This window comes from Pongo abelii, chromosome 19 (assembly GCF_028885655.2).
Source record: "Pongo abelii isolate AG06213 chromosome 19, NHGRI_mPonAbe1-v2.0_pri, whole genome shotgun sequence".
Classification (NCBI taxonomy): Eukaryota; Metazoa; Chordata; class Mammalia; order Primates; family Hominidae; genus Pongo; species Pongo abelii.
In genome coordinates, this window is record NC_072004.2 from 65,977,873 (window position 1) to 66,004,176 (window position 26,304).

General features: G+C 53.4%; 2 protein-coding genes across 2 annotated transcripts in view; one reads left to right on the forward strand and one right to left on the reverse strand.

Annotated features, from left to right (window-relative positions):
* ITGA3 (integrin subunit alpha 3) overlaps positions 1-14,320 on the reverse strand; it is a 33,832-nt gene extending 19,512 nt beyond the window's left edge. The window contains exons 1-4 of the mRNA XM_002834284.6: positions 13,706-14,320; positions 6,132-6,259; positions 5,746-5,825; positions 2,017-2,266 (exon numbers count right to left, since the gene is read on the reverse strand). Coding sequence (XP_002834330.2) covers positions 2,017-2,266; positions 5,746-5,825; positions 6,132-6,259; positions 13,706-13,911 — 664 coding nt within the window. The 5' untranslated portion in view covers positions 13,912-14,320. The remainder of the gene's footprint in view (positions 1-2,016; positions 2,267-5,745; positions 5,826-6,131; positions 6,260-13,705) is intronic.
* On the forward strand, positions 13,910-17,714 carry LOC129054915 (uncharacterized). The gene is made up of 4 exons (XM_054546257.2): positions 13,910-13,925; positions 13,972-14,719; positions 16,753-16,887; positions 17,016-17,714. The coding sequence occupies exons 1-3, from the start codon at positions 13,910-13,912 to the stop codon at positions 16,766-16,768; spliced, it is 780 nt and encodes a 259-aa protein (XP_054402232.2). The 3' UTR covers positions 16,769-16,887; positions 17,016-17,714.
* Positions 17,715-26,304: the final 8,590 nt, after the last annotated feature.

The following is a 26,304-nucleotide window of genomic DNA, read 5'->3' on the forward strand; positions in this document are numbered from 1 at the left end:
ACAATTATTTGAGGTGAAATTATGACCCCCATTCTGCAGATAAGTGAGGCTCAGGAGGGAAGTTGACTTGCTCATAGTCCCATGGGGAGCTGGTTGTACAGCCATGGCTAGAACTTAATCATTCAGGCTCCTGGATATTAGACGCTAGATGGCTTTCCCCACTCTTTAGACACTGAGGTCAGACTCCACACCATTATCTCTTTCTGGTCCTGACCCCAAACTCAGGCTGCCTAGAATGACCTTGCACCCAGGGCTGCTGCTGGAGAGTATCTGTGACCTTGCCAAGGTGCTACATGACCAGGGGGTGGGAGGCAGGACCAGAAGAGGGGGCAGAGGCCCCAGCCTTCGGTGAGCCCAGAGCTGTGACTATGCCTGGGGCTATCTGTTGGTCAAGAGGAGATTCAAGGCTCCTCTGCCTGCTGATTCTACAATAAAGGTTCAGTAAGGGAAAAGGGGTCACTATTACTACAACCCGTGTGATGGAGGGAAGCAAAGAGATGGAGGGAGTGTAAGCTGTCAGACACTCCCTGTGAGACCATGTGTAGTGTGGTCTTTTACAAGAAAATACTCTGCATCCTTTAAAATGATGGTCCTATATATATCAACATGAAAAAGTGCCCATGACTTTTGATAAGTGAAAGAGAGAAAGTGGCGATATTTATTTATTTAGTTTTTTGAGTTAAGGTCTTGCTCTGCTGCTCACGCTGGAGGACAGTGGCACAATCGCAGCTCACTGCAGCCTCAACCTCCTGGGCCCAAGCGATCCTCCCACCTCAGCCTCCTGAGTAGCTGGGACCATAGGTATGTGCCACCACCCCTGGCTAATTTTTAAATTTTTTGTAGAGACAGGGTCTCCCTGCATTGCCCAGGTTAGTCTTGAACTCCTGGGCTCAAGTGATCCTCCCACCTCAGTTTTCCAAAGTGTTGGAATTACAGGCGTGAGCCACTGCACCTGGCGATACCTATTATTATAGTACATTGCCTACTGTACTACGTAGTGGTTGTACCAGGAGCATGTTTTATTTTTAGAATTAGTTTGTAAATGGTTAAACTGAAGTCAGATGGACCTGTATTCCAATCCAGGTTTCATAACTTTGTTGGCCTTAGGCAATTTACTTCTCTAAGTCTTAGTTTTTGTTTTTGTAAAATGGATATAATAATACTTGGCTCATAAGAGTATTTTAAGAATGATTAAGCCAGGCACGGTGGCTCACGCCTGTAATCTCAGTACTTTGGGAGACCAAGGCAGGCGGATCACGAGGTCAGGAGATTGAGACCATCCTGGCTAACACGGTGAAGCCCCGTCTCTACTAAAAATACAAAAAAATTAGTCGGGCGTGGTGGCGGGCACCTGTAGTCCCAGCTACTCGAGAGGCTGAGGCAGGAGGATGGCGTGAACCCTGGAGGTGGAGCTCGCAGTCAGCCGAGATTGCACCACTGCACTCCAGCCTGGGTGACAGAGTGAGACTCTGTCTCAAAAATAAATAAATAAATAAAAATAAATAATAAAGACTGATTGAGGCTGGGCGTGGTGGCTCATGCCCATAATCCCAGCACTTTGGGAGGCCGAGGAGGGTGGATTGCTTAAGCCCAGGAGTTCAAGACTAGCCTGAGCAACATGGTGAAACTCCATCTCTACAAAAAATACAGAAATTAGCCAGGTGTAGTGGCACATGCCTGTGGTCATAGCTACTCAAGAAGCTGAGGTTGGAGGATCACCTGAGCCTGGGGAGGTCGAGGCTGCAGTGAGCCATGAATGTGCCACTGCACTCCAGCCTGGGTGACACAGTGAGACCCTATGTCAAAAAAACAACAAAAAAGATTGATTGACATAATATGCGTAAGGCCCCTGGCACATAGTAAGTGCTTTAAAACAGTAGAAGTCATGGTGGTTGCTGATATCGGCATGAGGTCCTGTTTCTAGTGTGGATGGTCTAGGCCAGCTGTCCCAGTGGCTAACTAGGGGTGGGTGGTCTCTGCTCTTCCTTTCTTCCCCCACGGCCCCATGGTCCCCACCTTTCCAGTTGTAGGCACCGGGGGCGCCGAAGTACACAGTGTTCTGGGTGAAGCCACCGCTGGTGCCCAGCTGGCACATGCCCGTCTCCAGGTAGTCTGTGTTGCTGTTGCACATCTCGTTGTGGTAGGTCTGCCAGTCATCACTGGAGTCCAGCTCTAGGTCATTGCCTCGCACGTAGCACTTGCCCACCATGCGCCGCTGGTCTTCTGACCCCGACCACAGCACCTGGGTGTAGCGGTGGGCACAGACCTGGGGACCCCCCAAACACAGACAGCCTTAGTCAGGCACAGGGACCTGGGTCAGCTGTCTCTTTTACCCTGTAAGCCTCTGGCTTTGCCAAACAGGAGTCAAAGGAGATCTCCTGGCTTCTCCTTCTTCTCCCAGTGATACTTAAACCTCCATCTCCTTTCCAGAATTCAGAAATCTGCTGAGGGTCAGGAACACTTTTTGGAAAGCTGTAAAGTATGGATCTGAGAGTGGCTTAGAGATCTCAGCAAAGGGAAAGCAGGGAAGGATGAGAGACTGTGGGGTTCAGGCTGTTGGTCTAGAAGGGGTTAGTAACAGAGAGATTAAGGAACTTGCTGCTCTGCCATCTCCAGATGACCCTGTCCTCTTAATGAAAGGACCATTATTAAAATAATAATTATAATGACGGTAATAATAACACTAGCAGCTAACACTTCATGAGTGCTTCCTATATGCCAGGCACAATTCTGAGCTCCTCACATATTAAGTGTTAAGCCTGCTAGTGACCCTATGGTGTAGGAATGATTATTTTCCCCATTTTAGATAAACTGAGGCATGGAGAGCTCAGTAACCTGCCTAAGATCTCATATCTAGACAGAGGCAGAGAATATTCAAACCAAGTCCGTCTCCTTCCAAAATCTGAGCTCTTAAGCACATGCTGTGCTGCTTCACAGAGGGGAGAATCTATGCACAGCCTCTCTGGGTGCACTTTAGCTGCTCAGTATATATTTATTGGGTAAACTGCTGGGCCAGAATAGGGTGACTTAAAACAGCCTGGAGGCAGGCAAAGTCCAGAAGTAGGCCCTGGTTCTTGTTTACTTGCTTTCTGTGGTCCCTTCTAGCTGTGAGCTCCACCAGTATGGTGCCTGAGCCTGTCTTAGTCACTGCTAAGCTTCTAGGAATAGCACAGCGTTTGGTACGCAGTAGGGGCTCACCAAATATTTGTTGAATGAACAGTGAGTAAATAACTGCTAAAGGATCCAGGGTGCAGAATCACTTTAAATGGGCTCCTAGACCACAGCCATCCATAACAGGGGTCTCAAAAAGGCATTTCGGTGAACTGATGCCAACCTGGAGCTTAAAACAGTGTTCAAAGGTGACAGAAATCACAGCAGTGATGGCTTATGGGGTGGCAAATGATTAGAAGGGGTTACAAGGGCACCTTCTGGAGTGATTTTAAGATATATCTTTGGTTATACAGGTATCTACATTTGTAAAAATTCATTGAAGTTTAAAATCTGTACATTTCACTGTATGTAAACATTACATCAATTTTTTCCTTTTTTTTTTTTTTTTTTTTTTTTTTGAGAAAGGATCTGACTCTGTCACCCAGGCTGGAGTGCAGCGGCATGATCTCAGCTCACTCCAACCTCTCTCTCCGGGGTTAAAGTGATCCTCCCACCTCAGCCTCCCAGGTAGCTGGGATTACAGGTGCATACCACCATGCCGGGCTAATTTATATATTTTTTGTAGAGATGGAATTTTGCCATGTTGCCCAGGTTGGTCTCAAACTCCTAGGCTCAAACGATCCTCCTGCCTCATCCCAAAGGAATGAGCCACCGAGCCTGGCCACATCAATTTTTAAAATGAGAAAAAAGCCAGGCATTGTTGCTCTTGCCTATAATCCCAGCTACTTGGGAGGGCGAGGCAGGAGGATCACTTGAGCCCAGGAGTTCAAGGCTACAGTGAGCTATGATCGTGCCACTGCACTCCAGCCTGGGTGACAGAGCCAGACCTCATCTCTAAGAGAAAAAAAAAAAAAAAAAGAAAGAAAGAAAGAAAAAGAAAAATGGGGCCATGTATGGTGGCTCACGCCTGAAATCCTAGCACTAGCACTTTGGGAGGCCAAGGCGGGAGGATCACTTGAGCCCAGGAGTTTGAGACCAGCCTGGGCAACACAGTCAGACCCTGTCTCTATAAAAACTTTAAAAATTAGCTTGGGAGGCTAAGGCTGGAGGGTTGCTTGAGTCTGGGAAGTCAAGGCTGCAGTGAGCTGAGATGGCACCACTACACTCCAGCCTGGTTGAGAGATGGAGTCTTTTTTTTTTTTTTTTTTGAGATGGAGTCTTGCTCTGTCACCCAGGCTGGAATGCAGTGGTGCGATATTGGCTTACTGCAACCTCCACCTCCCAGGTTCAAGCGATTCTCCTGCCTCAGCCTCCCAAGTAACTGGGACAACAGACGGGTACCACTGCACCCGGCTTATTTTTTACATTTTTAGTAGAGACAGGGTTTCACCATATTGGCCAGGCTGGTCTCGAACTCCTGACCTCATGATCCACCGGCCTCGGCCTCCCAAAGTGCTGGGATTACAGGGGTGAACCACCACACCCAGCTGGGAGTCTTCTATCTTGAAAGAAAGAAGAAAGAAGAGAAAGAAAAGAAAAGAGAGAGACAGAGAGAGAGAGAGACAGCCTCATTCTCTCTTTGCCTGCTGCCATCAGCGTAAGATGGGACCTGCTCCTCCTTGCCTTCCACCATGATTGTGAGGCTTCCCCAGCCATGTGGAAGCATCAAGGCAAGAAAAAAACCTGACATCAAAGCAACACATTCTAAGACTGAGTTTATGTGCCTGTCTGGATACTGATAATTCATGTCTGAAGAAAGTATAAGTATTGCATTCTCTTGGTCACAGTAATTGCTTCAGAGAGGAGTACCTGAAATAGTCAGAGCTAATGAGTTGTAGTCAGATATCTACTGGGACTATAGAACTTGAAGGTCAAAGAAGATAAAGCTGCAGCTGTTGCATTCATCTTGGCACCACGAAAAGAATGCCTATCAAAGAATGGAGGTAACACGAAGAACACAGAGTTAAGTGCTTGAGATAAATCACATCCTGGTGGCATCATATGAGCACCAGGAGCAAGGCAAGCCTTAACCAGAACTCTTCTGTGTGTGAAGCAATAAAATCAAAATACTTTTGGAATATAACAACAACAAAAAGAGACAGAGAGAGAAAAAAATGCAGGAGGAAATGTCTATCTGGGACTCAGAAATGGAGAACTCAGGGGCTGGCACTATAGAATGTGGGCAGGAGGTGACACATTTGATTAGCCCCCAGACCAGAGCTGGGTGAGCCAGGGTCAGCAGGGCTGGGCCTCTTCCGGCAGTCAGCCTCCCAGGAAGGAGCGCCAGCCAGCGCTGAGCCGCCTGGGGCCCTCTCTGCCCTTTCTCCTCCTTGCAGTTCCCTCGGCTCCCTCGGCTTGTTCCCACGAAGGCTGAGCACCCAGTGTAGGCATGGGGAGGAAGTGGATGAGTCAGAGAACTCAGGCTGTGCGGGGCTTTGGGAGAGCACAGGATACTCACCCCCTCCCCAGGAGTGCAGGGAGCAAGGGACACACAGCCACAGGAAGGGACATGTGCGCAGGCCCCAGCACACACGCGCCATGGACCCTCCTGCTGCCCTCTTCTTTTCTCCCAGCTCTGGAGGTGAGGGGACAGCCAGGCAGAAGTGGAGGAGCCAACACTGAGCACCCACTTACCAGAACTCTGCCTGCAGGGCCCTGACTGGCCACAGTCACTCCAAGCCACATGTCCTCAATAATGTGATGGCCAGGGTCACCTGTGGGCACCAGAAGGATCATGAATCAGAGCACCTCACCCATATTTCAGTGCCCAAAGCCTCCAGAGGGCAGGGGTGGGTCCCGCTTGGGCCCTCCAACCACAGGGCAGCCCTCTCAACTCCCCTTCTCCAGCTCATCATTATTCTGAGCTCTACCAATCCCATCCAGTCCCACTCTCCTCTAGGGCACCCTCTTCCCAGCTGGACAAGAAGCAACTAGAAGCCGTGTGAGCAAGGCCATTCTCTCTGCGGTACCCCCCTGCCAGACCTCTGACCCAGCACCCCTCCCCAGCCCCTTCCCCTCACTTTTCACTGTGATGTTCATCCGCTCACAGTCATCCTTGTGGGCAGTGAGTGGGCACAGGTACACAGCACCAGTCCGGTTGGTGTAGCCATCGGGCACAGCGAGCTCCCGGGGGGCACCAGCCAGCAGCCTGGGGATAAGGAGGGAGGTGGGTCCAGGTTCAGACTCCCCAAGCCCTACTTCGAACAACTTGTTATTTATTCAACATACATTTACAGATTCTTGGTGCCAGGAGACCCCTAGCTCCTGCCCTCCAGAAGTGTCCAGCATAGGGTAAGGCAGGCAAGGAAAAAAGACACTAGAAGGAAGTGCCCCAGGAGTGGGAAGCAGGGAGCACAGTAGCCCAGGCTCAGGGCTGAGGGGGCAGTGATGGACGCCAGCAGAAGAGGTGACCTAATCTGAGTCTGAGGACAATGACCAGGGTTCTCCAGGTGAAGAACGGGAGGAAGAGCACTTGGGCAAAGGCACCCATGTGCAGGGCCAAGAAGCAAGAGCCAGCAGGGTGATTCAGAGACCTGCAAGGCCCTCAGCATAGCTGGAGTCCAGGAGCCTCCGGGGAGGCACACAAAGGCAGGCTGGGAAGGGCCTTAGGGGAACCACAGAGGGATTTTAGGCAGGGGCATGACATGGCCAGATCTCAGTTTTAGAAGGAATGCTTTGGCCTTTGAGATGAAGGTAGACCAGAAGAGAGCAAGATGAGGAATCATGGCAGAGAGTTCAAATTCTGGGGGGTCAGAGGGGAGAACTTAGGGGACTGGGTTGTCAGAATGCTGGGTTTTTCCTCCTGAAGCCATGTGGGGACTCAAATCTTGGAGACCTGGGCCCCTAAGTGACCTGAGTGATGTCCACCATCCTTCTCCAGTTACCTTAAGACAGGCACACAGGTAGGGGTTGGGATGAGTACCTGACACTTCGGACAATGTGGCCCCAGAGCAGAGTTCCCGGTGGGTGGGCAGCAGGTGGGGAGGGAAAGGGCTCTTGCCTTGCCCCCAGCCTGCCCAGAATCCATCTTTGGGGATGCCGACAGGAAGTTCCTACAAGGATGCTTAGGACCCTGGCAACCCGTCCCATACCAGAGGGGTGGCTGGAGCAGAGAGAGGCAGGGGTTGGTCCTGAAATACCATCTTAGAGGACAAGCCTTGGGCCATCAGAAACCCCAGGGATCTTTGTTAAAAAGGTAGATTCCTCCGCCCACAACACACCATCTGGTGGAATCTGGTGCACCCCAGTTTGAGAACTCAGTTTTAGCAGACTTTCTTCTCCCCACATCACCTCCCTGCAGCCTCTAAATGTTCTGCCAGGAGCCCCTGCTCAATCCTGATGGCCCTGGCCTTCTCGAGTGGCAGGCACCTCCCAGGTGCCCCACCATTTGGCCCCAGCAACTCTATCACTCTACAGCTCCCAGCTCAGAACTTGGGCTCTGGGCCTCCTGCCAGTCTGGAAGTGCCAAGCAACAGCCACGCCTGTAGCTCCTGCCTGGGACCTGTAAGTGTGGGCTACAGGGAGTGGGCAGGGCAGGGCAGGGCCTGGGCATGCCAGGGCCTCGGGTGTCTCCACCCACTTGGGAGTCAGGAATGTACTGCCTGCGGGTGCTGGGAAGGGGGTGGGACCTTGCCTATACTTCAAGACTGCAGCTCAGACCTCACCCTGGGGAAGTGTTCCTGGGAGAAGGGGTGAAGCTTCCTGGCCAGGGAGGCTGGCAGGGGGCCAGGGTGGCAGCCAGGCCTGGAGAGTCACTTCTGTCTGGGCTGGGAAGGCCTCGATGAGTCCACTGCCTGACCACCCATGGACATCCGCTCTCTGGCGTGCCTGACAGATGAGCGAAGGGACCCACAGCCTGCGGGAAAGGAGCATCTCAGCCTGAGAACCCACGGACCTGGGTCTAGGGTTTGTTCTGCCTGAAGGGGCAATTTCCTTTCCTTCTCTGAGCCCTGAGTGCCTCATCTGTAAAACAGGGGCAGCCCCTCTCCTGCTGACCTCCAGGGTTGCTGGAGGAACAAATAGGTCTATTCTACAAAAAGGTGTTCTGATATGAAGCCATAGCTAATGTGAGCATTGTTGTTCTGATTTGTTGTGGCATCAGGACTGGCCTAGCATGACCCCAGCCCCCCCTCCAGGGACCCAGGAATTTCTTTTTTTCTTTTTTTTCTTTTTTTTTTTTGAGACAGGGTCTTGCTCTGTCACCCAGGCTGGAGTGCAGTGGCACAACCTCGGCTCACTGCAACCTCCGCCTCCCGGGTACAAGTGATTCTCCTGACTCAGCCTCCCAAGTAGCTGGGATTACAGGCACACACCACCACGCCCAGCTAATTTTTGTATTTTTACTAGAGATGGCGTTTCGCCATATTGGCCAGGCTGATGTTGAACTCCTGACCTCAGGTGATCCACCCCCCTCGGCCTCCCAAAGTACTGGGATTACAAGCGTGAGCCACCGTGCCTGGCTGGACCCAGGAATTTCTGCCCTGGCATGTTAGGGAACCTGGAGCAGAGGGAAAAGAAGAGACTCCTTTGGTGGTTTAGAGAGAACAGCGGGGAGACATAGGAAGACTTCCATGGCTCGAGGATACCAGGTGATCACTGGGGTTGGGGTGGGGGTGCTGGCAGCTAGAGTCACTCTACAGCAGGGGCTCAGATCTGGCTGAAGGTAGAGGTTGGGAATTTTCTACAGTGACACTAAGGGGTCCGGGCCTCAGTGGGAGGCGGGGCCTTGGGCACACCTGTAATGGACATGTTGCCCCCTTGTTGCTGCTGCTGCCCTGCCCATGTTGTCATACAGGAGGCAGCTGAGCAGAAGGGTCTCCATGCCCTCCCAGCCCCTTCAACTCAGCCAGGAAGGGGCTAAGGGACCCCCTCCTCTGAACTTCCCGAGGTACTGAGCAGGCAGAGCTGGGCACGCATGTCAATTAGATTGAAATACTTCCCCTTACCACCAATACCCTCTTGCCGGTTGCCTGGAACCAGCCTTATGCCTACCGATAGAGGGCGGGGCAGGGCCAGTGCCCTAATCCCAGCCCTACATCCCAGGCCCCTCCCTCCTCAGAGATTCCAGAGTGAGCCCCCCCTTCACCCCCCCAGAGTATTTTTAGCTTGCACTTGGCCCACTCAGAGGCCCTTTAAGGCCCTCTGGCTCCCAGCCCAGGATCCAATGGGTCTACAGCCAGAGGCCTGCACATGGATGGGGGAAGGCGGGTGTGCAGAGGGTGGTTCCATCTTCCTCCAGCCACACACACCCAGGTGTGTGTGGAGGGGGTTGGAGAATCCTGAAGGTGAGAGGGACCTTACTGGTATGCAAATGAAATGCAAATTAGTATACAAATGAGCAATTATGCTAGCCACCTGCTTTTGGGTCTGGTCCAGATCACAAAATCCAAAAGCTGACCCCTTCCAGAGCAGTACTGAACCCATCCCCTCAGCTGCAGCCAGAAGGAGGGAGACTAGGTGGAGGGATGCCTAGATGGAGCTCTCAGAGCAAGGAAGATAGGAGATGGGACTGCCCCTCTCCTGGAGTCAGGCTGGACTGGGGGCAACAGAGACCCCCAGCCCCCCAGATGGAGTAGGATGGGTAAAGTGACTACTCAAGGGCTTTCCAACAGCTGCCTCCTCACCCTCCCATTGGCTCCAGCCAAACAGCCCCTCTTGGCCTCTGCGGAGCCCCTTGAGCTCCAAGTTCCGAAAAAGCCCTTCCTTACCCCTGCCCTATCACTCCCCTTGGGGCAGTTCAAAGCTAATGGAACAGCCAAGGAGAAAGCAGAATAATCAAAGAAGGGCGCAGCACAGTACCCAGGAGAATTCAGGGTACCAGGTTGGCTCACCTCAAAGAGGAGAAGGCCCCTGGGGGCACTGGGGTGGGGTAATGCTCAGAGAAGCAGCCTGTAAGATTTACTTTCCCAGATTCTGTCACTTCAGGGAGGCATTTGGTGGCTCCATGGGAGGATTCCAGAGGGGGCCAAAGGATCTAGTACTCAGGCCAACATGGCAGGGCCTCATTCCTTGGGTACCTAGCCTCCTGTGTTCCCCTCCTACCCCCGGCCAGGAGGCAGGTGGGGATGGTGCCTGCTCCACCTCTGAGCCCCAGAGAAGGGGTGGGGGCAGCTCTGGGATGCCTGGATCCCAGCTCTATGCCAGCCTTGCTGCCCGAATTAGCCATCTCCCCAGAGGCTTCTCCTGTGGTAGCTGAAACTGCAGCCCTCCCCATCCTTCCCTACTCTTCCTTTGCTGCCCACCCAGCCCCCTCTCCCCACTGGTGACTCAGCCCTAGAACCAGAGCAACAAGCTGGAGGGAGAGAGAAAATGAGAAAGGACAGGAAAAAGAGCCCTGGCTAAGCCTCAGATAAAAAAAGAACAAGGCCATTTTTCTCAGTTCTTCTCCCTTTCCTTGGCTCTTCAGTATTCTTCCTATATTTGACCCCCGAGGGCATTCTAAGTGTCATCTAACCTCAATCCCTCTTACTGCAAAGGGGATCCTCTTCCTTCTTTGTTTACTTCTGACCAAGCCCCCTTCACTGCTGCTTTTTCTACAAGATCAGGCTTCCCCTACTCCTGCCCAATTGAAAGCCTCTTGGCCTAGACTGGTCACTGGGTAGAGCCAGAGGAAAAAGATACTACACGAGCAAGCCTTCTGCCTCCAGCCACAGCTGCTATGCCCATTTCTGCTGGCACGAGCCTTGAAGGCTGCCAGGCACCCGCTTTGCCCAGGGAAACATGATGTTAGGAGAGCATGGCAGGTGAGCCTGGCTCCTGCGTACCTCAGGCATGACCTCATTTCTAGGAGCCACCCTGCCCTGGGCTTCCCAGATACCCTCATTTCCAAGCAAAAGTGAAAGAGAGAGAAGGACTGGCAGTATCCCTGTAGGCCCACAGGGTCAGGCCACACCAGAATGCCTGGATTTCCAGGAGGGAATGTCAGTGCAGGTGCTGGAGCAGAGAGGGTGTCAGTAACCACCTCCCAGAGAACAGTCCCTGTCCCTCCAAGGAACCCCTCATGCATCTTGCCAAGAAGCCCAGAGCACCTTGGTCCTCTGCCTGCTCCTTACCCCTCATTTCCACAGACTAGGAGACCGGGCCCTGGGTTAGGGCGAGCCCCCTATGTTGTGGGCCAGGAACCCCAGTCCAGAGATGAAGGTGATGGGGCAGCAAAGAGGGTCCCACCCCTGGGTTTCTAACCATTTCTGAGGCCTTCTGAATGGAGAACATGAAAGCTGCGCTCTCCCCTCCTCCCACCCCCAGGGCAGTGGACAAATACTACGATTTTTGGTACACTTTCAGGGAGTCCCTGCTTCTCTTGAAAACCTTCTACGAACCCCAGTTTAAGAGCCCATCCAAGACCATGAACCATCCCACTTTTCCAAAGAGACTTTCAGGCTAACAGACTATGAGGCTGCAGCTCGTCTTACTAGTTAGTTCCTCTGAGTTGTGCACTCAGGCAGCTGTTTGCATCTGGCTACACAGCTGGCTGCAGCTAAGCCCAGCTGGCTCTCCCAAATGGCCGAGGGGTCGAATTTAGTGAGATGAAGAGAAGGGCCAAGACACAGAACCACCCTTAGGAAAGACTGAGGATACTCAAGGGAGAGAACTGCCCCTCAGAGGTTCATTAGCTTTAGAACCTTCTGGGTTCTTGGCAGGCTGAATGCCAGCTCCAGCTTCCCAGATAGAAAAGTAGAACCCCTTTGCTCAGCCACCCTGGGCGGGGCCCCATGGGTAATGAGGATGCATCCAGGTTCTGGCCTCAGCACAAGAGCCTTCAGGTGCTCCTTGGAGAAAGGCACATGTGCAGAGGATTTTATGCACTTTATCTTGTTACAGCCCCACTAACATCCCAGAAGAAGGCATGCTGTTCCCCTCCCTCCAACATGTGCGGAAATTCAGGTTCAGGTATTGGTAACAGATCTGAGACAGGACACTGGCCATGGGACCTCCAAGCCTCTTCTCCCTCTACCATATCAAGTTGCCTCTCACAGGCCAGCAGCAGTGGGAAAGAGCACTAGATCCAGGTCCAACCCCTTTTAGGGGAAACCTGGCCCAGGGAGGGGAAATATCTTGCTCAAGGTCACCAGGCAAAAGGGAGAGGGGTTGCAGAATCATTATTGACTCTTTCTTTCCAGTCTGATCTCTTTACCTATGTTATCTTATATCATTCAGATTTGGCATTGAAAGTCTGAAAATCTTTTTCTCAGTTAGGGCAGAAAGGCCTGATGTAGAAACTTGTGCTCATGGTGGCTGAGGATCTCCAAAAGATAGAGGGTTGGCCAAGGCCAGGTGGCAGCTGCTGGGGCCAGGCTGGGAAGGGTGTGGTAGCCCTAGCCTCTGCAAGAGCAAGATGGAGTTGAGGTTAAGTCCAGGTAGGTAGGCTGGGTCAGGAGGGCAGAACCAAGGCGGGGGCAGAGTTTGGACTTTGGACATTCTAAACTTCCTCAAGCTCTGCAGGCCCCAGCCAGAGCAGGGAGAGATTCCAGTGTACCCTGGATGTGACCACGTCTTCTTGTTCAGTGGGGTCAGAGGCCAGGTGGGGGCAGAGGCTAGGTGGGGGCAGATGCCTGGCAGATCGCCCAGCCCAAAGAGGTGGATGGTACCTGCTTAACCTGTCCTAACCACCGTCCCTCTTTGGACAGCTTCACCTCCCCCAACCGCCAACCTCCGCACGCTCTGAGGACACGGCAGAGAGACCTCTGAAGCCTGGACATGCTCCTGGGCATGAGAGCGTCTGGTGGAGTGAGGGGGACCCAGGCGGCTGGGTGCAACCTCCTCCTCCTTCCTCCCCTGTGCATAGCTCTTCCCCTCCTCCTTGCAGCTGTTGGGGAAGAACAGAAGAAAGAGAAAAACACTGTTTCCCTCTTCAAACCAAAACAAACACACTCAGGGTTGAAGATCCAACACGAATCTGTGGAATGCAGGGAAGATGTCTGCGGGGAGAGTGGCACACTGCGGGGAGAGTGGCACTGCGGGGGTGGGCAGGAGGAGACCCAGCCAGAGTTGGGACAAGTCCTCCTCTCTCTTTCACTGCCCCTATCCGCAAGGCGTCAGAGGCAGCGTATGGACAGCTCCAAACGCCCAGACTCACCCATCACCTCACCCTCCATCCGCCAAGCCAGCGGTTGAGAAGGCCATCCAGTCTGGCTCTGCAGAGGGTGTGGCTGGCGTGGCCGCAGACTACCAGCGAGGTGCTTAAATGTATATGCTCATTTTTCCCCCAAGCGTAGGGGAAGGGGGGAGTCTGCTGGGTGTTTATCTTGCAGTTTACCCCAGCTCCCAGCCCTGGAGAGAAGAGGCTAGTGTTGGGTACTCGGTTCACAGAATGGGAGAGGACTTAGCCACCGGGACCCCACTTCCGCTCTCATGAGAGATCTAAAGGGCGGAGGGGTGGCGTCCAGACAGGTTCTGGCCCCGTCAGCACTTGCCAATGATTACTGCCCGACCCCACACCCAATCCTCCACTTCCCGCCAACCCCCAGCCACCAGCGGGCCGCCCCTTAATCCTGGCTTCCAAGGGCCAGCTGCCCTGGGCTCCGACTCCGCTCCGGACCCGCATCCCGCGCACGCACACTTTCGCTGCCACCCCACACCCTCCAGCTTCACTTACAGGTAGCGCTGCTGCCGCTCTGTCTGCCGATGGAGGGCGACCGAGTAGCCGAAGAGGCTGCCCGGGTTCCCGGCCTCCTTCACTACCAGGAATCGGGTATCCAGGTTGAAGGCGGAGACGACGCAGCCGCCGGCCGCCACCATCAAGGCGAGCGCACAGAGCATCAGGCGTGGGGCGCGGGGCGCGCGGCTGGGGCCGGGGCCCATGGCTGCGAACGGGAGCGGGGTCCCGGCGAGAGCGCGTGAGGGCGCGGAGCTGGGCGTGAGGAACTGTTCACCTGCTACCGGCGCCGCCGGAGGACACTGGAACCCGCCGGCCGCTGCGCTCCGTAGTGCTGATCGGTTTCGTGCCCCCAGCCCCAGCCAGTTTCACAGCTGCGCTCTCGGATCCCCTCCTAAGATCCGTGGGTCTATCTTCCCGCCTCCCCAGCGGTCGGGTCGCCGCCGTCCCTGCCCCGGGCAACCGGCCCCCAGCTTGTCCCGGCCGCGCCCCCTTGGCCGCGCTGTCGCCTTCGATCCCGGCTCCGCGGCGGATCTGGCAAGCGCACCGGTCGACCGCAAGGAGGACAGGAGGGAGGGGTCCCCCGGCGCGCGCCCCGCCTCCCCACGCCCAGTCCCGCACCTCCCCACCTTGCGCGCCCAGCCCGGGCTGCGCTTTCCTTCCGGGGAAAGAGAAAAAGGTCCCGGCTCGGCCGCCGCCTCTTAAAGGGGCAGCACCTCCCCGCCCTCCTCATCCTCCCTACCCCAGCTCCGCCTTCTCCCCCAAACACCTGTCGGCAACCCCCAAAGGCTTAGATTTCCTCTCCCCGCCCCTCGCTTCTCCGAGAAAGCGTCGCCGTGGGAGCAAGATGGATGTGACGGGCGGGGCCGGGGGTGGGATTTGTCTGGCCGCTTTCGTGCGGCTGCTGCTGCTGCTGGAAAGGCCAGCCCGGCTGGAGAGACCTGGCATTGGCGCATCTGGGAACCGACGTCCGCGCGCGGCTGGCTGGAATGCTGGACTCGCCTCCGCAGCGCTGTGAGTCCCCAAGAGGCGGCTGGCGGTCTCTGGGAGTTCTTCCTCGCACCCAGGCCCCTCGCTGTCTTTGCCGAGATTTATTTCTCCTATCCACTCACCCTGATCCGAGCTGAGATTGGCTCCTCAGCAAAGACAGACATATTTAGCAGTGGTAACAACCAAATGTCGCTAATTATAATTACCAAAACATTTTTTCCCCCTAAGGGCTGCGACTTCTGATATCAAAGGATAAGACTGTCAGTGTAGAAATGAGTCCCTCCTTCATAGAACGCACTGCGTAGCCAGGAAGCTGAGCCTAGACCGTATCCACTTCTCGCCCACTCCTGCCTTCAGGGCCCAGCCCAGCAGAATCCCAGAGGCTCCCTCTTCCCACCCAAGCTCGAACAGAGTGTTTGGAGACTCGGCTCGGACGTCAGCCCCCATCAGGTGTTTGGTGGGTAGGGCCAGGTGGCGGTAGGTGGGCGGAGACTAAAGGTCTCCTCCACCAAGGAATCAAATTGAAAGGGAACTTCAAGAGGTTACTCTGGCCAGGCGCGGTGGTTCACGCCTGTAATCCCAGCACTTTGGGAAGCCGGGGAGGGCGGATCACGAGGTCAGGAGTTCGAGACCAGCCTGGCCAATGTGGGGAAACCCTGTCTCTACTAAAAAAATACAAAAATTAGCCGGTGGTGGTGGCGGGCGCCTGTAGTCCCAGCTATTTGGGAGGCTGGGGCAGGAGAATCGCTTGAACCCGAGAGGCGCAGGTTGCAGTGAGCCGAGATCGCGCCACTGCACTCCAGCCTGGGTGACAGAGTGAGACGTCGTCTCAAAAAAAAAAAAAAGAGGTTACTATGTACTTTCTTGGATCTAACTCACATTTTTCTTATTGCAGTTCAGAGACCCATTTTCCCCGGAGTATTGTTTTTTTTGTTTTGTTTTGTTTTGTTTTGTTTTGTTTTTGAGACGACAGAGTCTCGCTCTGTCTCCCAGGCTGGAATGCAGTGGCGCGATCTCCGCTCACTGCAACCTCTGCCTCCCGGGTTCAAGCGATTCTCCTGCCTCAGCCTTCTGAGTAGCTGGGATTACAGGGGCCCGCCACCATGCCCGGCTAATTTTTGTATTTTTAAAAGAGACGGGGTTTCACCATGTTGGTCAGGCTGGTCTCGAACGCCTGAACTCGTGATCCACCACCCCCCCCCCCACCCCGCCTCGGCCTCCCAAAGTGCTGGGATTACAGGCGTGAGCCACCCTGCCTGGCCTCCCCGAGCATTCTTTTCTCCATGTATTCTTAAAATAATAAGAAAAAAACACCATGTATTAAGCACATACCCAGCAGGAACTATGCTAAATGCTTCACAAATGTTAAATCCTCACAACAATCTTTGGAGTGTTATATCTGTTTTAAAACGAGAAAAATGAGGCTCAGGGAGGTTAGGCAATTTGGCAGAGGTCACACAACTAGGATTTTCATCCTGTGTTATCTGACCCTGGAGCCCTTAACTACTTATGCTAATAATTAACATTTATACACTACTTTGGGCACGTCCAAGTTTGGTGGGTCTTGAAGCTTGTGCAATTTGGGGCGCTCTTTAAGAATAAAATTATTTTGTACTCATAAGAATTATGAGTACAAAATTAGATTCAGAGCCTGGGAAAGGGTCCCGGCCTAGCTTTACAGTTTACAAATCATTTCACAGGCAGGCTCATTTTATCCTCCCGGCCTCCCTGTGAGGTGGGGATTATGATATTCATTTGACTTAGGAGAAAACAGAGCCTCAGGAGGTTACCTGCCTGTCCAAGATCTGAATTTTATGGGAGGCAGAGCTAGGACTGGAAGCCGCTGACCACAGCTGTGTCTTTAAGAAGACAAACTCCAGGCAGATGGTTGTCAGACAGCTAGACATGCCTAAACAAAAGCAGCTGCGATAACAGCTTTCTCTTGTGGTGTTTGGGGAGAAGACACTTGTCTCTGACGGCCCTTAGAGCAGGATTTGTTCCTGACCTCTGACTTCCAGAGCCACCCAGCCTCTCTCATGGTCTGCTTTGTGGCCCAGGGCCTGCAGGGATTAGAAGACATGTGGGGTCAAGGAACAGGAAGCTGACCTGGATGGAAGTTGAACAGTGATCTTTGCTCTCTGCCTGGCTCCTGAGTCCTCTACCATGTTCCTGGAGAAGGGGAGCCAGCCAGGGTAAGAAGGGCAGGGGCTTAGGGTGGAAACGCCATGTGGGTGAGGATCCTGCCTGAAACAGCTTTGAGAGTCCTGCGATGACAGATCGGCCCCATGCCAGGCCTTATCTCTTTGGACATCCCAAACAGGAATGACCAGCATGTCCGATCCTGGGACTGGGAGCCGGAAAAGGATGAGCGATGGTTTTTCCACTCCAGGGGAGTGTCCAGAGGGAATGTGGAGCAGAGCAGGGGCGACTGGTAGGGGGAAGGCCTGAGCTAAAGAATGTGGGGGAGTGTCAGACCAGTCTGGGGAGATGGAGTGGGAGTGGAGGGAGACATGGAGACTAGAAGGATCTCAGCTGGAGGGATGGCGAAAGAGAAATCTCAAGGTCCTTTGGTTTCAGTGGCACCGTCATCTGTAGGATCATCTCATCCCTCAGTTGACTTTATCATGTCAACTCTTTATCTGTCAACCCTTCCCCATGGAGAAGAGACCCACCTAGAAACATAGACAGAGAAACAAGGGCACAGGAATAATATGTGTAATGAGGAGTCTAAGTCCATTTGTTGATGTCTGCTGACAGCTTTTAAGCCTCACCCTTCCCTCTTCTCTGTGCCCTACACCTGGACAAGCTGATAAGAAAGTCTGGGTGCACCCTCCTTTGGTGTTTGAGGGGGAATATTCACAAGCCCCTTCCTGAGGGAACCCGTACTCCTTAACCACAATAAAAACCCGGGCCAGTCTCCTTCCTGGCTCTCCCAACACATTTGGGACCTGCTTGAAAGGCTGGCCCTGCTCCTCCTGTAGACCTCAATTATGTAAATAATAAACCTTTTCATACCCTCTTGGTGTTTGGGTGGCGTTGTCAGTCTTCATTCAAACCAAACCTTGGATGGGACCCATCTGCCTCTGCAGGTGACTGTAACAACATGCAAATGGCGATTTCTGCTGGGGGGTCAAGGAACCTCCCTGGAGGAGGTGTATCTGGACAACAGGGAAAGAAAGGAGCTGGAGAAGAAAGGCAGAAGAATTGGGTCCTGGTTCAGGTGAAGTTTTCCCAGCTAGAACAATGACAATGTCAATATTCCACAAAGGTGGCTTCTGTTTATTTAGCACTTGCTGTGTTCCCACAAGTCTTCCTCTACCTGCCCTCTCCCCAACCCTCATCTCACTCTCCCAGAGCCCCAGAGCACACCAATGGACACCATCACCTCTCAGGGGCAGATCAGCACAGAGACGTGAAGCACACAGGCAGCTGCTGGAAAAATAACGAGGAATTGCAATGGTGTGCCCCTCAGTTGAGCGCAAGCTCTCTTCTGCCTTCTCACCTTGGGCAAGTTACCTTCCTGTTCCAGGCCTCAGTTTCTCCATGTGTGCAGTGAAAGGGCTGCAGAGAAATCTCTCGCTGTTCCCCAATCTACATTCATTGTGTCCCAAGCCTTCTAATATCTGTTCAACAAAGTGTACCAAATCTCAGCTACTGGACTGAGACTCAGGGGTCTGTCTGACTTGAATTGAAAATGCAAATTACTGAAGAGGGAGGGAGGGAGGAGTGCTGAAGCTTGAATGGGCTTATCAGATTTCCTTCTCCTATGGCCCAGATGCAGGCATAGTCCAGGCGATTCCTGTGGCTCAGAATCTGCCAGGTGATTCCCCTGGCTCAGAATCTGCCAGGCTCAAGCACTCATTGACAGCCTACTGTGTACCAATCCTGGGCTGAGTCCCAACCTGGGGATGTCTTAGAGGAGGCCAGGATGTGGCCTCATGTTCTGGATGCTCTCAAATTTAAACAGGCTAAACCCACTTTGCATTGTATGTTAGGGGTGGTGCTTGTGGGACAAAGGGGGCTGTCAGAACATTCTGGATGCTGCATGAAGTTGACTTTGCCAGGAGAGACTGAGTTGTGGGGGGAAGGCAGCTACTGTAATAATTTGGCGAAGGAGTGGGCTAAGCAGGAGCAGGGGCCGAGCGAGGGAGAGAGGGAATGAGTAAGAAAGGCCCAGGGTACTGATTTTACTGGGACTTCAGGGACAGATGTGGGGCGAGAGGGATGCTGGAAGTGAAGGAGGGAAAGTGCAGAGGCTTTCTGGGGATTAATAGGCAATGATCTCTATGAGGGCGTGGTGAGTAGGCCCCAAACATCTGGGGACTTCCCTGCCTGCCATCCCTCTGTTTCTCTCTTCCTTTCCTACTGCCTAAGGCCTGGCCCTGTTGCACATGCCCTGCCCTGGCCCCCAGAGTCCCCTTCTCTCCTGGCTGGGAGATTAGGACTCTGCTGTGCCTACAGCATTCTCAACCTCAAGTCAAGGTGGCCCTTTGGAGCCCAGGAGGCCACATGGCTGAGTCAGGGCTGAGTCACCACCCCCTAAGGGCCTTGCCATTTCCTGTGGAGAAGCCTCTTTACTGGCAGGGTTCTGTGCTCAGGTGGGAAATCTGGAGAGGTCGGGGGCAGGGCTTCATCTACTTTTACCCACTAACTCCCTAGACACTCCACTGGGGGTAGAGGGTTCCTACGTGTATGATGATCAAAACATGTGTCTGTGCACATGGGCCCTTATGCATTCACAGGTGTTTGCCTATGCGACTGCATGTCTGAATGTTTTATGTATATTTGAATATAGATAGGGAACAAATATTTATTGAGCACATATTATGTGTGCAGCCTTTTATGTATGTTACTTTCTAATAACCCTAGGAGGTATAGATGCCTCCCAGGCTATGGTTGAACATACTGACATGCCCAAGGTGCAGGAGGTATGAATACCTCCCCAGTGTGGCTGATAACACCCTAGGTTTCTCCAACTCCACAATGATGGGCTTTCCTCCACAGCCGGTTCCTCAGGGGCAGGAGTAAGAAGTGTGTGTGTCTGTATTTATCCTTCCGCCAGTGGCTGTGATTGGTCCTGTGGTTGGAAACAGGGTCAAGTAAGGCCCTTGGGAGTAGCTGGGTGAATGGACGAGGGTGGCGTCCACCTTGGACATGGCACATACTTCTGGTCCAGTATCCATGTGGCTGGCCAACCTGGACCTGCCCTATTAGGGGCCATCGTCCTCATGGCTCATCAGTGCTGAGTTTTGTTGCCTTCTTCGTAATGCAATACTAATGGATACAGGAATGTATCTGCCGTACACTAGATGAAACATGGTTATTTGCTCAGGTAGAAATAAAGACTGAAATACCAAAGTGGGAAATCCTCTGCATTGTGCCTTACTGATATTTAGGTAAAAATTATCTTATTGGCTCTTTTTTTTTTTTTTTTTTTTTTTGAGAGGGAGTCTCACTCTGTTGCCCAGGCTGAAGTGCAATAGCACAGTCTTGGCTTACTGTGAACTCTGCCGCCTGGTTTCAAGCAATTCTCCTGCTTCAGCCTCCCGAGTAGCTGGGGTTACAGGTGTACACAACCATGCCCGGCTTATTTTTGTATTTTTGGTAGAGACAGGGTTTCACCATGTTGGCCAGGCTGGTCTCGAACACCCTCCTCAGCCTCCCAAAGTGCTGGGATTACAGGTGTGAGCCACCATGCCCAGCCTATCTTATTGGCTCTTAATAACTCAGACCATACGGTGATAACTCCCAAATCAGCACCCTCCCAAGTTCTGGCCCCGTGGATTCAGTTGCTGAATCCAAGTTCCTGATTGGAAGTTCCTCAAGCACCATTACTTGGGGCACCCGAGTGCTCTGCTCCAGGGGCTCATCCCCGCTGGAAGCTTGAATGTCTGCTCCTCCTTCTCTTCACCCAGCTCAGCCAGTCACTGTGTCCCTGATTGTGCCTTCTTGCTGTCTTGCCAGTGTGTCTGCTCCTTTCTGTCCCTTCTCCCTGGATGACTGCCAGTGCTTCCTGTTGCCCTCCCTGCCTCCAACTCTCCCTACCACCTGCATGGCAGCCACAGTAGGGTTCCTACAAATCTACCCGAGTCTGTTTCCTACTTGGTACGTCTGATGGTTCCCTGCTGCCCTCAGGATACAACGCCATCCCTTAGATGGCCCTGATCATCTTTCCACCCCCCACCCCCGCTGCCCCTTGCCCCTTCTAATTCTTCACCCAGGCCACAGAGCACCTTGCAGTTCCTCGATGGAGCCACTCTTCCTCTTGCCTCCAGCCTTTTGCTGTTTCTCCACTCCCAGTCATCTGGGCTACCCTCTATTCTTCCAGGAGGTCACAGCCTAGAAGTCACATCCTCTGACTGGAGTCACCTATCCACCCTTTCCTGGAGTAGGGATCCTGCCCTTAGGTTTATCGTGACCCTTTCCACCTCCCCAATCTGCCTTTGGCCCCCTCCATCTCACTGGAGCCTCCTTCTCTCCTCGGGCACCAGGCTCTTCTGATGGGCAAACGCTATGGTCAACTTTGGCCCCTTGCCCTCTGACCTTTCTAGGGTGGCAGCAGCGACATGTTGACCTCTCCATCTGTATTTTATTTAAACTCGTCTCTACCCTCTCCTTCCTAGAACTCTCTCCCTCTTGCAAGATTCCTCAGTCCACTTTGGGCCTCTGTTTGTGATTCTCATCTCTTATGTCTCCCCAGTTGACCCCTTGTTCGTTAATATCCTCCTCCATGCTGATGACACCTGCCAGGCTCCAGCCTGGATGTCTAACTCTTGCCAGCCACCTCCGGCTGGCTGCAGGCTCCTTGGACTCCACGTATCCAGAAGTACTTAGCATCTTCCCTTCTTCCTCAACAAGGGGCTCCTCCAGTAATAGCCTCTGTCTCGGTGCCTGGTCCCCACTCCCAGCAGGATTCCACGAACACACCTGCATGGCAGATACACATGACAGCAATAACTTAAGAAGAATCTGCATTCGGAGTTTGGAGCTAAGGAATCCGAGAGTGGGCAACCCAGAGACTCATTCCTTATCTATGAGGAACATCTAAGCCCCTGGCCCATCTCTCGTGAAATTCGAGCCATGGAGGGGATCGGGGATTGAGGTCTTTTATTTTGGGTTAAATGCAGGTTGCCAGGTAGAGGTTGCTGGGGCAGGGTACTAAGTGAAAATGCAATATAAACGCCATGCATTTTGCAAGCGGTTGTGATTCTGTCTGGCCCACTGCTACTGGACTGTCCCTGCATGTAGGCTCCCCACAAACCCTATATCTCGTTCAAGGACTCTGGTTCTCTTCTTCGGCCTCTTGAACCTGGTGCCATCCCCACTGAAGTTCAGTAGAGGCCCGGCACGACAGCACCAGGCCAGCCCATGCCACCCAACCTCTGCATGTGCCGGTGCCTCTGGTTGGGATGCCCTTTCTCCACTTGTTCAGTTGGAAAATCTCTTCTTGTTCTTCAAAATCTTTTATGAGCTTCTACTTCCTCAGTAAAGCCTTTTCCCACCCCCACGCCAACCCCCATCCCTAGTCACGCTTGAGTTGTCCAGGACTCGCACTGAATTCTCGCTCAGGCTTGCAGTATGATTAGACCAGTGGGACTGTGACCTTGGACAAGTCCGTTCACCTGCTTCCTCATCTATAAGTTCCACATAAAGATGCCAAATTCATGGGTTTGTTGAAATGGAACTGGGGCCCAGAAGTCAGCCGCTCTCCCACTGACTGGTGGTGGTTATGCTCAGTGTTGACCCCTGTGTTTCCCAGCCCCCATGGCAGCTTCTCCATCACATGGCAGGTCTTCAACCACGGTGTGTCCAGCTGAGTTCGATCACCACATACTCTATGGCACTAAAACAGGAGCCCAGTGCAGGCAAATAAGAGGCCAGCCCTGTCTCTTTAATATCCCTCGCCTCCCGTCCCCTCCCCCACCCTAGGATCCTGTTGGGACAAACGTCTTGGCTCAGTGGGTTGAAAAAGAAAGTCAGAATTCTGAGGCATGAATCGCTGTGCCCACTGACTCACTTCCTCCTCTCTGCCTGCTCTGAATGGACCGAGGCCCTCAGTAACTCAGGCTGAAGCCTCCTCCCAGCCCTCACCCCTCATCACAGCTCCCACAAGCCCCCTCACTGCTGACCTCACCCCTGTGGGACTAATTACTGCTGGTTTGAAACCTGCTTGCAAGCGCCAGCCAAACTAAGGAGTTAGCTCTCCTAGAGCAGACTGAGGGAAGGCATACGCCCTGTTCTTGGGACCCCAAGTCTGATGTCTGGGGCAAGGCGCCCTTAGGGAGCTTGATCTGGGAGGCAACAAAAGTTCCCCGTCCCCACAATGGCTCTCTCCTTTCCTGCCAGGATCACAGACATGCTAACTATTAGGCAGCCCTCCTATGGGTTTGGCCCTTGCCCCCTGAAGGCTCCTGTTTAAATGCAGGAGCCCTACCTGGCAGAGTACCGCTGGGTGCTCCCAGGCAGGAAGGGGCAGGATGTGACAGCATTGCCCACAGAGACTCTGGCCCCGAGGTACAAATGAGTCAGGCAACTATTAAGGTGGTCAGGGGTCAGGAGGGCCAGAACATGGGGAAGAGCTGGGATAAAGAATGATTTAGTGGGGGCAGGTGGGGTGGGCAGGGGTTCCAGCCGGGCCCGTGGCATCTGCTTCTCTGGCTGTTAACAGGATGAGGGCAATGATGAAGGGGCTTTCGTGTTCTCAGAAAACAATCCCCCAAGACCTTGGCCTTCTCCCTGTGGAGGACCCCTTACCCACCTTGTCATGGACGTCAGGGACCCCTCTGAGTGGAGGAGTCAGACAGGGCTTTGGGGGTGTCAGGGCCACGCCCTCAATGGCAGAACCATCCTGGGCAGCATCTCTGGCAGGTGTGACCCAGAGGCAGAGTGAGAGCCCAGCCCAGCACACGGCAGAGAGAAGGGAGGGGAGCCAGATGCAACAGGAGCAGGGCAATGGGGCAGAAACCACAGCACAGCAACATAAGGGACATAGGGACATGTTCAGGGAAACACTGGTGCCTGCCCGAGTTTAGGCTTTGGCTTGCTGGCGTTGGAACCGAGGGGAGCTGATGGATTCACGCATGAGAATGAGCCGACAGCCTTTGTGGGTCCAAAGCTCCCTCTGATCCGGAGTTAAGGAGATCCACCTGGGAGTTAATGTGGGGATGAAAATGGGAAGGGGCAAGTGTCTGTGGAAATGTAGATAGGCTCAAGGGACATTTAGGGGAGGGGCTAAGCAGGAGCTGGTGGCAGGTGGGATGCAGGGGACATGGGAAGAGGGCAGCAGCAAGGACAGCCAGGAACTCTCTACCACCTCTAGGGCCTGCTAGCTGGAGCTGGCAATTTGCCAAAGACCCTGGGATAGGGTTGGAGCTAGACAAGGGGACTGAAGCCCAGAGGGAACACAAGGTGGTCCATGCCAAACCCATGAACAGAGGAAAATTCTTAGAGGCCTTTCCCTGGGGCCTTGGCTTTGATGCTGACCAGGCTGTGCCCGCCTGGCTTTGTGTGGTCAGGTTGGGCCCACAGGAAGCTCACCCAAGATAACCCTCCTAATCCCCAATTTCTTCCCTTCCCCTTCCCCTTCCCTTTTCTCTTCCCCTTCCCCTCCCCTTCCCTTCCCTTTCGTTTTCTTCCTTTTTTGAGACAGACACTCTGTCACCCAGGCTGGAGTGCAGTGGCATGATCTGGGCTCACTGCAACCTCCACTTCCTGGGTTGAAGTGATTCTCCTGCCTCAGCCTCCAGAGTAGCTGGGATTGCAGGTGCCCACCACCACACCCAGCTAATTTTTGTATTTTTTTTAGTAGAGATGAGGTTTCACCATGATGGCCAGGCTAGTCTCAAACTGCTCACCTCAATTGATCCACCGACTGCAGCCTCCCAAAGTGCTGGGATAACAGACATGAGCCTGTTTGGCCCTAATCCCCAATTTCTATAGGCCTTTCACCACCTGCACCCTGGGCTCTAGCTCCTCAGCTCTGCTCTTCCAGCCCTCTTCTCATTCTAGCTTCTTGGTGACCCTGTCTGCAGCTCCAGGGGTCCCTACTTCATTCACTCTCTGAGAGTCCCTCCCTCCTTCCTGCACCTGAAGGTGAGCAGGGTGGTTTGCAAAGGACCTCAAACTCTGGGCTGGGGAGCTGGGCTTTGGGCTTGCTTCTGTAAGATACCCAGGGTTGGGTTTTGAGTGGGGTCAGATCAGGGAATAAGATGGCCTCCTGGAGCCAGGAGACGATTGACTTGAAGGGAAGGGAAGGGCACTGTGTGCTGCTGGGCCCAATGCCAGGTGCTTCCCATGGATGGCTCAGTTAACCCTCCCCACGGCCCTGAGAGTTGGGCATGGCTGTTATTACCTCTTTGCAAATAAAGAAACTATGGCTCAGAGATGACCAGAGGCCAGTTAGAGGCTAATGTGCATTGGAGTGGGGGGGACCCCATGACCTGGAAGTGGGGCCAGGATGCAGGCCATGATTGCACACTGGCAGGGACGGTGGGTGTGCAGTGCCATGAGGCCTTCTCAGGGCTCACCTTTAGCCCCTGTCCTCCACTCTCCGCACAACCCCAGCCTGTGAGGCAGGTCTTCATGCCCCAAACACCTGCCTGCCACTTTCTCCAGGCCTTTGCTTGGTGGGCCCTCTCCCTGCAACACTCTAGCTTCCTCTAGCTTGTTGAAAGCTCCCCTTCCTTCAAGGCCAACTGAAATCCACCATCTTCCAGGCTTCCCAAGTCTTGGCAGATGCTTTCCAGTTCAGCATAGCTCTGTTTCTCCCTCTGATGAAGCGTGTGCCACATTAGGTCACCTATTAACGGGTGAAGTTGCTTCAGCTCTCCATGCCTCAGTTTCTCTATCTGTAAAATGGAGTTAATAATTGCACCCCAATCATAGAACCCTTGTGGAGAGTAAATGAAGACTCAGACAGTGCCCAGCACATAGTAAAATAAATAGAAAATAAACCCCCTTCCCTGGAGGAGGGAGACAGGGCAGGGTCCCAGGGGTCTTGTCTTGTTTGCCTATTTTCTACTGGGATGATGGCAGCCATGGTGGCAGGGCGTGGCAGCAGCTGTCTCTCCACCAGGAGCTCTGACCTCTAGGAAAGCCAGCTCAGACCCTCTTTCTCCACCCTGCCAATGGCTGCTACTACAGTGTTCTGCTTGGATGGAGATTAATGATGTGGTCAAATTGAACCTCCTCTGGTCCATTAAAACACTTACAATGTCCCCGTGGGTCCTCTCAGGTCCCATCACTGTGAGGCATGTGTGTTTCTATGGGTACCCAAGAGTTGGCAGAGGGATCAGCACCTGGGGAAGGTGTTCCCATCACAGAGGACCCCAGAAAAGGCTCTACCTAGGGCTCAGACTGAGACTCCAACACAGGGACGGGGAGGCAGGGGGAAGTGGGCATCCTGGAAGAGTGGGGGAAATTGGGAGAGGCAGGCGGAGAAAAAGCGATAGTCGTTTTTATTGGGAATCTCACTGTGCCAGGCCTTCATATATATTATCCTTGATTCTTCATGACAAGCCTGTGAGATCAGTCATGTTTTCCCCTTTTCCAGAAGAGGAAACAAAGGCCCAGACTGGCAAAATGACATGCCCAAGGTCATGCACAGTGCG